We start from the raw sequence: 16,590 nt of genomic DNA on the forward strand, positions 1-16,590 counted from the left end.
TGTGGTAATAAAAAGAGTGTGGTTGAGAGAGCAGAAGAGGGTGTTTTGAAATGGTTTGGGCACATGGAGAGAATGAGTGAGGAAAGATTGACCAAGAGGATATACGTGTTGGAGGTGGAGGGAACGAGGAGAAGTGGGAGACCAAATTGGAGGTGGAAAGATGGAGTGAAAAAGATTTTGAGTGATCGGGGCCTGAACATGCAGGAGGACGAAAGGCGGGCAAGGAATAGAGTGAATTAGATCGTTGTGGTATACCGGGGTCGACGTGCTGTCAATGGATTGAATCGGCATGTGAAGCGTCTGGGGTAAACCACGGAAAGTTCTGTGGGGCCTGGATGTGGTAAGGGAGCTGTGGTTTCGGGCATTCTTGCATGAAAGCTAAAGACTGAGTGTGAACGAATTGGGCCTTTGTTGTCTTTTCCTAGCGCTACCTCGCACACATGAGGGGGAAGGGGGATGTTATTCCATGTGTGGCAAGGTGGCGATGGGAATGAATAAAAGCAGTGTGAATTGTGTGCATGTGTATATATGTATATGTCTGTGTGTGTATATATATGTGTACATTGAGATGCATTGGTATGTATATTTGCGTGTGGGGACGTGTATGTATATACATGTGTATGGGGGTGGTTTGGGCCATTTCTTTCGTCTGTTTCCTTGCGCTACCTCGCAGATGCGGGAGACAGCGACAAAGCAAAATAATAATGATAATGAAATACATATTATATTCAGGCATCCCCGAAGTAGGTTAGGACGTTAGGTCCTAAGCTAGGTTAGGAATTAGGAAAGGTAGGTTTAGGTTCTAGATTAGAACCTGCATCAGGTTGTTTGGTCCTAGGTTATGTCCTTAGGTCCTACTTAGGCTGGGTTCCCAGACCAGCTCCTTAGATTAGATTTGGTTATTTCTTAGTTTTGAGCTAAGGTTATGTTCATAGATGAACATGACCTAATTAATAACATAACGTAACCTAACCATTACCCAACTTACAGTCCTAACGTAACCTAACCTATTACCCTATTTAAGGCCTAACGTAACCTATTACCCTACTTAAGGCCTAATGTAACCTAACCTAACCTAACCTATTACCCTACTTAAGGCTTAACGTAACCTATCATCCTACTTACAGGCCTAATGTAACCTAACCTATTACCCTACTTACAGGCCCAACGTAACCTGGCCTATCCGCCTACTTACAGGCCTAACGTAACCAAACCTATTACCCTACTTACAGGCCTAACGTAACATAACCTATTCTCTACTTACAGGCCTAACGTAACCAAACCTATTACCCTGCTTACAGGCCTAACGTAACCTAACCCATTTTCCTACTTACAGACCAAACGTAACCTAACCTATTACCCTACTTATAGGCATAACGTAAACTAACCTATTACCCTACTTACAGGCCTAACGTAACCTAACCCATTCCTCCCCTACTTACAAGCCCAACCTAGGAAGAAACTAAATGTCGGTTGCAAAGTCTCGCGTCAACTCGGCTCTACAGGTTGCGGAGGTTTGCTGGGTATATATATATATATATATATATATATATATATATATATATATATATATATATATATATATATATATAAGAGACCGGTCTGACTAGTTCAAGTCTTGTCGCACTACCGAGAGTTAAGCCTGTCGATGCTCTAATTATTTCTCTTTGACGTTCCCATGGAACAACAGCAAAATAGAACGCATAAAAATTACTCATTTTTAATTTGTTTATGAATTAATCGCTTACAGTTTAGGAAAACATTTTTGGCACGATTGCCCAATCTTGTAGCCTACGCGAAAAAAAGTATGATTAGGTCCACAAGAAACCATAACTAATATTTTTATCTTGCTGATTAAGGGTTACTTATTTCCAGGGATAAAACTACGAGATTTTCGTGCACAAGTTGTAAATTACATGTAATTAGCAATGAATTAATGAAACGATTGGATAGAACTGGTGAAATCGTTCTTCCTTCTCTCATGTACCCTTAAAACTACAGAACTCGGGGACAGCCTCTACCTCCCTCGGTATTTCGTGTCCTTTAACATAGTACCCCACCAAAAATATCACAAACCTCCTAAAACTATCCCTCAAAAAAGTATTACATCCCCATCCTTAGATATGACCTTACCATTATTTGTACATGATTAGTAGTAGTTAATCTAGATGTAAGGCGTGACGCAGTAGTGACGTTGTCCCTCTGGGGGCACGACGTCATAGACACCTGTGTTGACGACCATAAGGGAGGCGAGGTGGTGCATGTGGCGTGTGTCATTCGTTAGTGTTATGTGCCATAATGAAAAAGTGTGCACTCGAAAGTAGTTGGAAATAGATTTGCATATGTATTCTCATCTGTGTCCGTGTGAAATAACGAGGAAGAAGTCGATATTGATTATGGAGAAGGATAAACTGGAAGTTGATTGAAGACGACCCTCAACGAGTGACAGTAAACAATGTTTCAGGTAAGCTCGATGCGGAATTTGCCCCGTAGTTCTTTAGCATATATATATATATATATATATATATATATATATATATATATATATATATATATATGAGTACTATCATGCGACAATGATAATAGCATTTCTAATGTTTTTTAGTTTAGTGTAGCCTAGTTGGTATGCCTGTTATTGCATTCATTTTTCATGACTTAAGTATGAACAGTTTCTGTTCCTAACCTGAACATGTTGCTAACTGCAATATATAAACATGAGCATTGTATTTCTTAGGATGGAACTTTTTAGAATCACATTTGTAGTTAGGCTATAGATCACGAGTGTGTTGTGAAAATCCTTAACAAAGGAGAGCAAGAGGCAGGACAAAAACCTGAGTTGCACTGAAAGAATGCTGAACAGCTGGTACACATCTTCATTGCATGTTTTCTAAAGAGGAATATGATGGACGCTTTCGGTGTGAAGTGTAGCTTGCAGTTGGGCCATCAATGTAGAAGTCTTCGTTGTCTCTACGTGGAGATATTTCTGGTTGGATGTTGTAACTGTGTTGATCCTGTCCTTCCCAGGGGACTCGAAGCAAAGTTATGACCTATTTTTTATGACTGCTATTTGGGATAGACTTTGAGAGGCGATTTTTTTTCTTCAAAAGTTCGTTGAATCAAGTAAAGGTAGGACAAGAAGTTGGTTAGTTACATGAGCTGTAGGCCTATAGACTATCAGAATCATTTATGGTCGTCAACGTCAATTTTTAACCAATCGACAAATCTTTATCAACTTCAGCTGTTCAGTTTAATGTCAAGATGATACACGCTCGCATTGCTCGTATGGGCCTCGTAGGAAAAGAAAAGTAAGAGAGAAAGAGGTCCTAGGACTTTACCCAGGAGCTCCATTGCCAAGTTATCAAATTAGTTGTAGCGATCGTAGCCAACAATGGTTGTAGCGAGTGTAACCTAGTTCGATGTATATCTACAATCACTGTAGCTCAGTCGTCTCTGCTGTTATTCTTGTCGCTTTTTCTCCGATACATTATGGAGTATAAGTACAAATTTCCACTCACGTGAGTTGAAATGATATATATGGTTCCTAGGCGTGTCAAATGTATACATTTGTGAAGGAAAAGAAAACACCAGATATATTAGAATTTTCATTATAAATGACTTGTTAGTCTTCACAGTGAACATTGATGAAGAAAAAAGAATTATATACATGAGAAAAACCCTGACAGATTGTTCCTAAAATATCATGAAAAGGAACACATTGGTTAGCTATCGGGAAAGAGTTTGGAGTGCTTATGTCAGCATGACGTTATAACCCTTAGGAATACTTTGAGGGTAATGGCCATTGAAGTCTAGTTCAAAGGCCTGACCTAAGCGTCGTACCGTCGTGGTTTAACATAATTTTGCTAAGTATTTGCTGCAGAAATGACTGTTCATCACCGCCAGCGGAACAGTCACTCATGCTCTGCTGTTCCTTCTTTGTTGAGCACTTTGTGTCAACTGGTGATCAGGTTGTCAGGTACGAATGATAATGAAGACGTATCAGACTCGTTATATATATATATATATATATATATATATATATATATATATATATATATATATATATATGATTAGGATTTTTCAGCTGCTATCATGTGCGATTGCCTTACATATCAACAGAAACTAATGATTCGTGATTATGACCATGCCAGCAGCTGCCTGGTGCTTTGGTCCCCTTGCTAAAGCTGATGTAGATCCCATAAATCTATGCATTCATTTGTCAAGAAGATTGGTGAGAAATATTTGATACATTTTCTTTTGCGATGAGTTGATAATACTAATAGTTCTTTTGAAATATACACCGAAAGGAATCACTGAAGTTGTTGAATTCTGAAGTAACAGATATTGGGTTGTATTTGAAAGTATGCGTTTATGGAAAGTGTTGAACCATCGCATTATATATGAAAATATAAAGTAAGCTATGTAGATGGAAAACCACGATGAAGGAAGGAAATTAGAAAGGACGTCAATAGTAGATTTCAGTCCCCTCTGATATGCTGCCACAGTCTACAAACACGAATCATTTGACGAATGTAACTACTGAACTACGATGCTATGGGAAGACAAGGAAAGGCAAAGCACATACACACAGTCTGATACACAAATGTAAAGGGGGTATGTGGAGATCATATTATGTGAATTATGAGTATTGTGTAAAGTCCATTTCCATTGATTTATATTCATAAGCTTACTCTAGAGTTGTATCGGAAAACTTATGAGCAAAAATATTTGGATGAGATGCAAAAACCATGTATTTAATTTGAAGAAATATTATAACTCACTCTTGTGGCCACACGAGTTTGGTTCCAGGCTAAGAAAATATGAATTATTCTCTGAAAATGGTTAGGTATGATCATCTACTGCTCATCAGATTACGAAAATATGTGGTGTGAAGAACAGGATATACATACACAGAAGAGCAACCCAACGTACAGTATAGTTCTTGAATTACATTTGATATCAGGAAAGTGCTGTTTGCGCTATAGCAAGTTTGTCTGAGCAGGCGAAGTTCCGCCCTTCCATCCCAAGCTTCTGTAGAGGGCTAGGCTTTCACGTTGAAAAGCCCATTTTGATTTCTTAATAGCGAAATACTTATCTTAAAGTTATATCCATTAACTGTAGAGTTTACTCTACGTCATGGAAATAAATATGAATGCCACTTAGAGTTTTACAACTGTACAAAACACGATATCCTATCGTGTGAAGGATATAAGTGTGTGTGTGTGTGTCAAAGACGACACATAGGGGGAATGCAGGGTATTGTCTTGCAGTAAATATTTGTCGTTGTCACGAACGACAGAGAAGGCAAATATCAAGTCTGTCTTTGAAGGCAGTCCGTCTTGCAGCAATATGCTATCATGCCACTGTACATGTACGTTTTTCCAGTTCACACACACACACACACACACACACACACATATATATATATATATATATATATATATATATATATATATATATATATATATATATATATATATATATATTGGCGTGTGGACACATGTGCATTACAGGTGAAAGCAGAGTACTTGGTACAGTTTTAAAAGCAGAAGACCCTTTGCTAGCAGCTGCGTTCATCTTTCTCATGCGTCCATTAGTCGTTTTCCCGTGTTACATTTCAGAATTGAACCATTCTGACGGGTTTGGGACGTAACCCTTAAAACAGGCCGGTACAACCACTTGAACTCGACGTTAGTCTCGAAACTACAAAATAACATGGATCATATTATTATGACATGCACATCTCCCAGCAGACGCCGTCACCACCCAAACACAAGAAGGGGGACCCAAAGAGAACGGCCGTTGGGTAGGATGGCGTGACCTCTTAAGGAGATAGGTTTAGAGGCCATGCCATGATACCTAAGGGTCGTACCGTCGTGTTGAAAGGTCGTATCGTTGCGTGCACGTTGGTTACTATCTTCAGTTGTAAAGCCACGAAAATCACCCATGATTGTTGATCGTAGGGAAGGGTTTTGCGAGCTGAAGAATTTGGTAATAGGTTTGTCGATGGTTCTCGGTGTACGATGTGTGGAACTGCAGAAATAGCATTTTCCTCTCTCGGAGCAAACTCGTTCAGAAATTTCGTAGACATAATTTCAGTGTTTTCGCCATTAGCTGAATTTTCTCTATTAATTGATGACTTATTAAACTTATTCATGGAAAGCTGATGATCCCTATACCCATATACAAAGCCATCAGCTCTTTATCGTGTGTCGACTTCGAAATCAATCGTCTTTGGTCAGCTTTGCACCACATCATACCATGTCTGTGTGTGACTTTTGAGCTTCATCTGTGTTGCCTCACTTCCAAGAGCGAGTCAGATGAAGCCGCAAGTCTTGTGTCTGTTAGAAAATTGATTTTGAAACATGATGCTGTTACAGACCACTTTAGCTTCACATTCATAAATTCTACAGTAAAAAGCCTTTGAGTTAGGCTTTTTGGGGTGTATCAGGGGCTCTTATTTTTACGTATTTGTATCTTCGTACATGTAGTCATTTGCATGATTAAGTGGACTTCCGTTAATGTGTCGTCGTCAATGGCATGATTAAGTGGCTTTACAGCATCACTTCCACCGCCCAAGTCAACGCAACGTTGTTCCTCCGTCACAACACACCGTGGTGATAAGGGGAGTATATCGTCACTTGCAAGGCTCAAGTCCGGCCACGTCTAGGCGAGCACGGGTGGTTCGATCCAGTAGCTCCTGACGATGCCTGGCGTCTCCACGTTCAGCTTGGACGAAAACTGGACCATCTGGTCGTCCTCGACCTCGCCCATTCTGTCGCTGATGACGCCCGTCACCACCTCTTCGTCCATGATGCCCGGCGTCGGACCCCGTATGATGATCTCTGGGGTGTTCTCCCTGACGTACGACACGACCGGGCTTAGGGCAGCGCCCACACCCTCCACCGGCTCGCCCACCACCCTCCAGCCGTCGTAGGAGGAAGACTGGACCCCAGGCACTATGATGGTTCCTTGATCCTGTGTGTCCAGTTTGTGTGGCCGGTACTCTGTATCGCCGTTGGGGATGGTTGCGGGCGGCGCAGTGGACCGGATTAGGGGATTCTCTGTGGGGTTGGTGGTCGAGGTCTTGGCGGTGGTCGTGCGCTCCGTCGTTGTGTGCTTGTAGACGGGTCGTGGCTCGGTAGGTCTCGGCGAGTGTGGTGTGGACGCGGTGATGAAGGACGGGTCTGTCTGCGCACGTGGAGTCGAGGGTGTGGTCAGGTGTGCGGGTGTGGTAGTCGGTGGTGAGGAGGTGTATACGGGTGGCGGTACTGAGGTGCTGGCGAGCCGCGGGCGTGGTGGGGTCGGTGGCGGCGGCAGAAGGATGTGAGGGACAGGTCTGTTGGCCCTGGCCGGGTGTGGGCGGGTCTTTAGAGGTGTTGAGGCTGAGTTCTTGGCCGCTGGTGACGCCACCATCACGCGTCTGTCAGCCGCCACGGGCTTAGGCTTGGCGTCACCGAACCCTAGGAAGGACCAAAAACTATTACCGGAGGACTTCGGGGGCAAGGGACGGCGCGATGGATGCCGCTGCTGCGGCAGGATAGGCACGGGGACAGGGATGATGCCGGGGGGGAGGCGCCCACCTCCGCCCTCTCCTGACCTCTCCACGCCCGACGGAGGGAACCTGATTTTGCCGGCAATTATGGCTTCCTTGTGCTCCTCGCTTACCTCCTCCAGGTGGTTGGTGACGGGGACGTCCCGGGAGAACGTGGTGGAGTTGCGCAGGGGCGTCGTGCCGGCAGCGCCCCCTAACTTCACCTCGGTAACGTTGACAGTGGTACTAACGTCGGTCTGAGTATTGTCCACCGGTGCGGCGTAGACTGTGGGGTCTACCAGGCGACCATACACGACCAGTGGCACCTTCTTCTTGGCCTTCTTGGTGAGGGTGTCTGCTGGTGCAGGGGATGACTGCTTCTGGGGTTTCTGCACTAAGGCCTGGGGGCTTGGGAGTGGTGGAGCAGAGTCGCGGGCGCCAGCTTGTTCTCGATACGTCCTTTTGGAGAGAGGAGCCTGAGCCTTCCCCTCCAGGACGCGAGTTCTTTGACCGGTGGTGGTGGTGGGTGTGGGGACCCTAGGTGGTGGGGGAGGGAGACGGTGACCTGAAAATGGTGGGGGAGGAAGGGGAGGTGGAGGCAAGACGAGCGGGTCGTCTGGGGTGACAGGAGGCGGGAGATCTCTGTCCGGCAGGGTGATGATTGGTGCCCCGGGCGGCGGCTGCTGGAATGGTCCGATTAACACGACCTTTTGAGCATGCTTAGGCACGGACCCGTGGGTCAGCTGGTACTGGACGGAGACGCCCTTGGTGGTGGCCTTGCGCCTGTTGGCCACCTTATTGCTGGCACTGTTGGCCTCGGCTAGTGGGCCGGTCTCACCCCGCCGGCGGTTCACGGGCGAACGACCGAAGAAGTTAAAGTTCTCCAGGAATGGTGGGCGCTTGCTGAGCACAGGACGCCCGTCAGGCCGGAGCGGCCGCGGGCGAACGTTGAACACCCTGGCTGGCGGGTCCTGGAACCCAAAGGTCTCCTGCTGGGGCGGCGCGTTCGGCCGGAACTGTGGCAGGACGTTGGGCCCGGCGTCATCTGGCCGCGGTCGGATCAGGTTCTCGTCCTGCGTTGGGCGCGTCGGCAAGTTTCCAGCCTCCTGGGGAAGGGTAAAACCTGAGTCAGGTTGGTCGGCCACCTCCTGGGGAAGTGGTGGAGACAGTCCAGAGGGAACTATTTGGAATGGACGTACTTCTTGACGGGGGCGCTCAGTAGTCTGGGGACCCGCCGGGGGAGCAGGTCGGGGCTGCTGGGGTACACGCTGGCGGGGAGGAGGTCCCAAAGCAGCCGGGGGCAGGGACGGCCAGTCAGCCACCGGTCTGGCCAAGGCTGGTGGGGAAGCTCTGACCGGAAACTGGGGTTTGGATGGTTGGGCTGGTCCTGCGAGAGGCTGGGGAAGGTGAGAAGGTGTTGGGAGGTTCTGTGGGCGCGGGGGCGGCGGACGCAGGAGGGGCGGTGCGGCGCCGGCTGGCTGGGAGGGCTGTAAGGACGGGCGGATAGGTGGAAGGGCTGGGCGTCTGGCAGGAATGGGGAGAGAGGATAGGAACGGCCTGATCGGTGGGTGTGATTGAGGTGGGAGGGAGGTGAGAGGAGGTTCGGGGGAGCTGGTGAGCAGCAGTGGGTTGATCGTAGGGTAGGTCGGAGGCCGCCAGGTGGTTGGCTCGAACGTGTTGACCGCGGGAGGCGGCGGCTGCCGGGAGCCCGCGAAGTGGCCAGGTCGGACCCCACCGGCCGAGGGAAGACGAGGGGCAGCCGGACGTCCGGAGGGAAGGAAGGGGTCGACCTTAGAAGGCCGGAAAGTTTTATCCTCATCACGTCTTTCTGTGAGGGACGGTTGTGGCGGAGTGGCAGAGGGTGGGTGCCGCCTGCTGCCTGGTCTTGGGCGTGGCTGCTCAATAGGAGGACGCACGTCCCCCTCAAATGGGGTCGGGCGTGGATGTTCAATTGGGGGAGGTGCGTCCACTTCCACTGGGGTAGGACGTGGGTGTTTAACAGGAGGACGCGCGTCCACCTCAAATGGGGTAGGACGTGGCTGTTGAACAGGGGAACGCACGTCCACCTCCGCTGGAGTGGGACGTGACTGTTGAACTGGGGGAAGCACTCTCACCTCCGTTGGGGTGGGACGTGTGCGTTTAACAGGAGGGCGCACGTCCACCTCCGCTGGGGTGGGACGTGAGTGTTTAACAGGAGGGCGCACATCCACCTCCGCTGGGGTGGGATGTGATTGTTTAACAGGAGGGCGCTCTTCCACTTCCACTGGGATGGGGCGTGGGTGTTCAGCTGAAGGACGCACGTCCACCTTCTCTCGGGTGAGATGTGGCGTTTCAGCTGGAGGGCGCACGTCCGCCTTAGATGGGGTGGGACGTGGCTGGGAAGGTCTTGAAGGAATTCTCGTTCCGAAGGAAACATCACCGCTCTCAGGCTGCGCTGCGGTCGGCCTCTGTGGAACTTCGAATGTTTCGTGCCTGAGGTTTGGTTCGGTAGTAGTTCTGGTCCTCTGTGTGGAACGGTATGTCGTGGGGTCGGGTCTGGGCGTGGTGCTCGGCCAGGCTGTAATGGTAGGTCGGGGCTTGGTGGTAGGGCGAGGCGTGGTGGTAGGCCGGGGCGTGGTAGTTGGACTAGGCGTAGTGAAAGGTCTTGGCGTAGTTGGTGAGGGTCTGGTAGCGTAAGGCGTGGTAGTGGGGCGTGAGGTGTAGGGCGGCCGGGTGGTCCGGCGTGTGTAGGGACGACGGGTGTATCTCAGTGGGGGAATTACGGACGGGCGAGAGGGCCTCTCAGCGAGAGGTAACCCGGCAGTGTCTCGTGGAGGGGGACGTTTGTGGGTTGTCCCGGTGGGTAAGGGACGGAAGGGCAGACTGGACAACCGGGAGGGATAGGACTGTGTCGTGGATCGAACGCGAGGACGTTGTGTAATGGGTCTGGTTCGGGAAATGGGTGGCTCAGTCGACGGCGGCTCTGTCGGTTTCCTCGACGGTCGAGTCGATTCCGTCGTCGTTGAGGTGACTGTCGTCGAGGCCTGGTGTTTCCTCTGGGGCTTCGTCGTTTCGTTGAAGACCGGTTTGGGCTTGAAGACGACCTGTGGGGTGTCTTGCCCCGTCTGCGTGCGACTGTTGGTATTGCCCTGGATCTTGGTGCTGGCGTAGCCCTTTGAGATGAGCGGCCCCACGGGACGGAAGCGGTCATGGGTGTTGAAGGAGGAGCCGTTGGAGTAAGTGTGGAGGGGGATCTCCAGCAGCTCATGGAACTGCGGCGGGAACAGCTGGAACGGGTTGATCTCATTCTCCTGCGGGGCGGTGGGTTCAGCCACCTCCTCACTGCTGGGGTTCGTTTGGTCGGGTCCCGGAGGCACTGTCGTCACTATTGGGTACCTGGAAAAGCAGCAGTGCTTAATTTGGGGTCAGTGATAGATAAGGCAGAGTCGAACCCAGAATAGTTATAATATAAATGACTATATGTGGCTTTCACAGATATTTAGCACTCGCTTATATATATATATATATATATATATATATATATATATATATATATATATATATATATATATATATATATATATGTATATCTTTGTAATGTCGAACGCTTCAGTCGCGTACATAGAAAGGTTACCGTTTGTAAAGTGCGGTTGGTCTTGGCTGGCCAATAGCCACAGAGTAAATACATGCGTTAATGGTTTAGCGAATGGTGTAGGCACGCGTGAAGCCCTCTCAGAGGATCAGAAACGAAAGTAATGTCTGTAGAAGAAGAAAAAGAGAACCAGCAGTACAGCGTAGGACAAGTGGGTCAAATGTTGGTCAGACTGGGAGGGTTGATACCTCGCATTCTTTTCCACTCGAATCTGGTGTTAGAACTGCCCCATTTTCGTACATTCTGGATGAAGATATTAACAAAAAAAAGGAGTGAAGGATTTCGATGAGAAGTTCGTTAGTAGCACAAGCTGTCAGCGAGGGGCTGTGTCGTTCTCCAAACCAGACGTCACCGAGGAGTAAGATATCGACCTAAAAAAACAAGGTGTCCTGGTGTTTGTGATGCATGTCGTCATCACCTTATGTTTCCTTCACCATGTTGTCTTCCCATATATTGTCTTACTTGTTTTTGTTTTTTTCCTCAAATGTCTGCTGTGAGTAATGTTGATCCCTCCCATTCCACCCACCAGTCCTCCATTCCACTCCGATGTCACCCATTCCACTCGCCCGTCCGCCCCTCTTCCAGCAACTCGTCTTCCGTGCATTCCAGCCACCAATCTACCCATTATGCATCCATCTGACCTCCTTGTGAACGACCTGACCATCCTCCAGTCACGTAATCACCTTCCAGCCCAGCTGACAGCCATCTTAACCACCTGCAGGACACCTGTCCGCCACGCACCCAAGTGTTTAAAGGCCAGCACCTACCTGAAGTTGGCCTGGTCGGCCTGCTGCATGACGGCGGAGAGCAGCGACGGGTCGGCGTAGGAGGGCGCCGAGGAGAAGGAATTGGGCAGCTTGTAACCCTGGGGGAGAACAAGACTCGGTGGGTTACTCCGCCACACACACACACACACACACACACACACACACACACACACACACACACACACACAGTGAGGGATTGCCTGTCCAATCTTAGGCAACAATATAGAATGTGACTTTACAGGTACTACTGTCATGCACTAGTCCTGTCCTGTCTTAGGCAGAGTTCAAGTTTGACCGTGCACATAGGAACACACTGGGAATGATTGAAGGTGCCAGCGGGTAGGGGCTGACGGAGGGGTACCAGCAGGTGGACTCACCGAGACGGTGTCGCCGTAGGGGTCATGGTGAAGGTAGGCCTCGAAGACCTCGTTGGGGAGGTCGTCGGCCTGGCCCAGCGTCAGCACCCGCCTGTTGTCCTGTGGCAGGGAGTCGTACAGCGGGTGGGGCGGCAGGCGGCCCTGCCCCTCCTTCTCCTCCTCTCCCTCCTCCAGGCGGCCCTGGCGAGGACGACTGGCCAGGTCATCGCCCCGGGTCGTCTCCCCGTCCACGACAGCGGCGACCACCAGCAACAGCAGCAGCAGGAGAGAGAGAAGGGCGGATGCCCTACTTACCACCACACCGGACGTTGGCCGCATCTGTGGGGGGGATAAGAAAGGTTGATAAGAACATAATACAGGAGGAGGATGTTCGTCCAGGGTATATAGTTGAGGATAACAAAGGAGGGAAATATTCGTATAGGATATAAGACTGAGGACGTGTATAAGGCAGCCATCTTGTTATAGGTAATGTACTAAAGAGGGATTTAGCAAAGGACTGGAAGACAGCGAGACAGTAATGATTAATCAGACATAGTTTCTGATGAATCTGGACACATGGGTAGAGGTCACGATTTGACCTTATGGTCGTCAACTGTTCAACGTGCATTGACATGAATTTGGACATTTGTTGAGGTACATGGGGGTCTGTACGGTGGATTGGTGAGGAGCTGTCATAGGCCACCAAGATTTAAAGACACACACACACAATGAAACACGAAACGTGATTTGAACAAGAGAGCTTTTGATGGTTGAAATGTTATGAAAGACAAATAGAAATTGAAGGTTAACAGAGGTCAGTTGAGCGAGGAAGCATCAGTTGGACCAGTTGAACTACCTTGAGTGTCAGAGCTTGTCTTACCCGTAATGGAGAGCAGAGAAGAAGGCTATTGAAGAGGTTGTGACAGGGAGTGGCTCAGTGAGAGGATAGATACAGTTTAAGATTACGTAAAGACAGAGCTGGATGACATTTAGACTGCTGAGTGGTAGGTGGAGCCATGACGCTTGTTGCACAAGAGAGACGAGTAGAGAGACTTCACGAAGAGGAAAATATATTGCAGGAAATTATGACTGTCGTGGAAGGGAAAAATGCCTCACGGGGAGACATTATCAGGAAAACAGGAAGATGGGAAATTAGTCAATCACTATGGTTCAAGCTAAGATGCCCTAGCGTACGACCTGGTCTTTGAGGAGCAGGTTAAAGGCGTATCATCATGCTGAAGTGATTAAGAGCGTATACGCAACATATGGTACGCGCGCGTGCACCAGTGCAGGCCACCGTGCGCCAGCCTTACGCTACGCCAAGCCCAGCAGGACAAATATCGGACGTACGCATTTGACGGAAGGTGACGCCTCTCCCGACCTGACGCCGTTATTTCCAGAATGATTCCGATGCAAAGCGGGCGTAGGAAAGTGTCAACCCCCAGCACGAATAAGCGTCCGGTATTTTCGCCCTTTAGAAACACTGACGTATGGTCGGAAATGAGTGCTAGGGGCATACGTCTTTTGTGGTTGTCGGCAGGCTGGCAAGCAACAACATTGGGGGGTGGGGGGTCGTCGTTTGAGACTCGAGAAACCAGGAAACGGTTGACTCTCTCTCTCTCTCTCTCTCTCTCTCTCTCTCTCTCTCTCTCTCTCTCTCTCTCTCTCTCTCTCTCTCGTATTGCGACTTCCTGTCTTCCGACGTCTGTGCTGCTCCTGCCTCGGTTTGTGGCTGTGTGTATTTGTTCGTTTCATAAATAGCGAAGCGTCAGCGTTTATCACTGTTACCGTTGACTGGGTGTGGACCCCCGGGCACGCGTTGGTTTAGGGAGGCTGGGGGAAGTGACTGGCAGGTGATGACAGGCTGGGAAGTGACTAGCTGATCATAACAGGCTTGGGAAGTGACTGGCAGGTGATGGATGACAGGCTGGGGAAGTGATTGGCAGGTGGTGGGGAGGATGGGAGAAGTGATTGGCAAGTGATGACAGGCTGGGGAAGTGACTGGCAGGTGGTGGGGAGGCTGGAGAAGTGACTGGCTGATGGGAGGAAGGCTGGGGTAGTGTCTGGTGGATGAGAGAGAGGCAGAAGTGAGAGTTGGTAGATATAACGGGGGGAAATGGTAGGAACACATCCGTTAAGTATTAGGATACTTAGGGGAATGACGATTGCAACACGTTGAGGGAGGTATATTTAGATAAGTGAATACAGTCGACAGATTAAATAACATGATTAAGATAATGATGTAGAAGATTAATTAAAGTAAATAATGATATAGACCTAGAGTGTTTAAGACAATCAACAAGGCTAACCAATTTAACCCCTAAGGTACGAGGACTTAATCGCTCGAGTACGATAACTTTGCTCCTTGAGTACGATGACTAAAGTATTTAATGGCTGACGTCGTCGTACATTAGAAGGTAAGTCATTATGCTCAAAAAGATTAAGTCGTCGCGCTTCATTAGTCGTTCTCATGGGAGTTAAATCGTCATAATCAACGAGGTAAATCTAGTCTATTGCCTCCCTAAAGTCTAGGAGGAACAGACTTGCGTTAAGGATGCCACCGATGCAGATGGTAACACTGGAGCGGGATGTGGGGGCGGGAGGAGGAGGAGGAGGAGGCAGTGTAGCCAGACAAGAGAAGCCTCCAGGAAGCGGGCCCACATGTGGAACTAACTATGAGAACGTAGCGTTCAGCTGACCCAGGATGTGGTAATCCTGGACGCCTGATTCATGGACTCCGGACGAGGAAAGATTTCCTCAAAATCACCCACCAATTGTTGTAGTCTCCAGTAGCTTACTGCTTGAATAACGTTACTATGTGTTTGGAAATATATATAAGGTAATTTCAGGGATAGTTTTTAATTTATAATGTAAAATGTTGAAGACAGTGGTACGGCCCTTGAGCACGACGGTACAGCCCTTGGACATGGCCTTTGGCTTGATTCTTAAGGATAAGGATGAAGGCTAGGCTATCATACCCAAGGATCGTACCGTCATGCTGAAGGATCGTATCGTCGTGGGATCGTATCGTTGTGGGATCGCACCGTTGTGGGATCGTACCGTTGTGGGATCGTACCGTCGTGGGATCGTACCGTCGTGGGATCGTATCGTCGAGCTTAAAAGATGAAGCAGTTCCTGCTGGCCATATGTTTGCTCAACACTCCGTTAAGATGGATGCAGGAAGTTGCATTATCTCTGCCAGATTGGAAAGGCCTCATTCGCTCACCTGCTCTCCTGTGGTGTCTTTGGTAGTGGCATGATGATAATGGACCCAAGCCTAGATTTAAGTAAAGACGATCAAGTTGAAAAGAATATATTTACTATCAGACTGGACGCCAATTGAGATTTATTGACACGCTCGTCTTCATTACTGGTTGTAACAATTTGACTCAAAACTTACTATTTCTGGGCTGTCTGTGTGGCAAACATTTTACCTCGAAGAGGTGGAAGGCATTGTTCTTTAATTTGTTAATGGTTACCCTCATTTTTAATGTGCGGTTGGTTTATTAACGTAAAATATAGACATGCAGAAATCATACAGTATGAATCCTTATAAGCTGCTAACTCGTAATGAAGAATGGAAACTGCTAAATCTAGGTCACTAATAGCAACTCATCCTAAACAGCAAGTAAGTGAGGAGGAACGTCGAACCATTACAGAAAGGATGTCAATGGGCAAGTGATGTGCATGTGTGGCAGGAATACGGACGCTCATTTGAATGCGCCATTGTTCCCCCCCTCCCCCACTTGGTGGTCAGTGCAGCATCTGCACTGTTTACCGTCTCAGTGGAGCAATGCTGCCATCTCCATCCTGTTTGCTGATGCGCTTTGCTTGCTTTCTTGATATAGCAAATATTGCTTATAATGTTAGATAATGTTTTTGTTGATATTTTCCTGATATAATAGCAAATGTAGCTAATGATAGATGTTTTTGGTGATATTTTCCTGATATGATAACAAATGTTGCTAATGATGTTAGGTAATGTTTTTGTTGATATTTTCCTGATATAGCAACTGTTGCTAATAATGTTAGGTGATGTTTTTGTTGATATTTACATATATTTCTTACATTTATGTTTTTGTCAATACTTCTGCCTCTAGTTATTACTCTTTATTATTTTCATTATTTACTGTGTCTGATTTTGAATATGTATTGGTAACTGTCGACGGAATATCATAACGGTAACTGTTAAAAGAATATTATATATGAGTGGCACACAGTAAGAGAAGTAATCTACGTGCTCTTATCGTCGACATGTCATTCGTGTTCATTATTTTTCCTCTTCTTTAATAATGCAAAAATGAG

The 16,590-nt window shown here is 47.8% G+C and overlaps 2 protein-coding genes across 2 annotated transcripts in view; one reads left to right on the forward strand and one right to left on the reverse strand.

Annotated features, from left to right (window-relative positions):
- Window positions 1-2,233: 2,233 nt before the first annotated feature.
- LOC139746293 (RAB6-interacting golgin-like) overlaps window positions 2,234-16,590 on the forward strand; it is a 90,475-nt gene continuing 76,118 nt past the window's right edge. Inside the window, exon 1 of the mRNA XM_071657382.1 lies at window positions 2,234-2,464. The gene's annotated coding sequence lies outside the window, so the exon portion shown is untranslated. The remainder of the gene's footprint in view (window positions 2,465-16,590) is intronic.
- The window catches only part of LOC139746117 (uncharacterized), a 45,334-nt gene continuing 32,333 nt past the window's right edge, over window positions 3,590-16,590 (reverse strand). The window contains exons 2-4 of the mRNA XM_071656971.1: window positions 12,307-12,624; window positions 11,930-12,027; window positions 3,590-10,906 (exon numbers count right to left, since the gene is read on the reverse strand). Of these exons, the coding sequence (XP_071513072.1) occupies window positions 6,664-10,906; window positions 11,930-12,027; window positions 12,307-12,624 (4,659 nt within the window). The 3' untranslated portion in view covers window positions 3,590-6,663. The remainder of the gene's footprint in view (window positions 10,907-11,929; window positions 12,028-12,306; window positions 12,625-16,590) is intronic.

The sequence above is a fragment of the Panulirus ornatus genome, chromosome 64 (assembly GCF_036320965.1).
Source record: "Panulirus ornatus isolate Po-2019 chromosome 64, ASM3632096v1, whole genome shotgun sequence".
NCBI classification, from domain to species: Eukaryota; Metazoa; Arthropoda; class Malacostraca; order Decapoda; family Palinuridae; genus Panulirus; species Panulirus ornatus.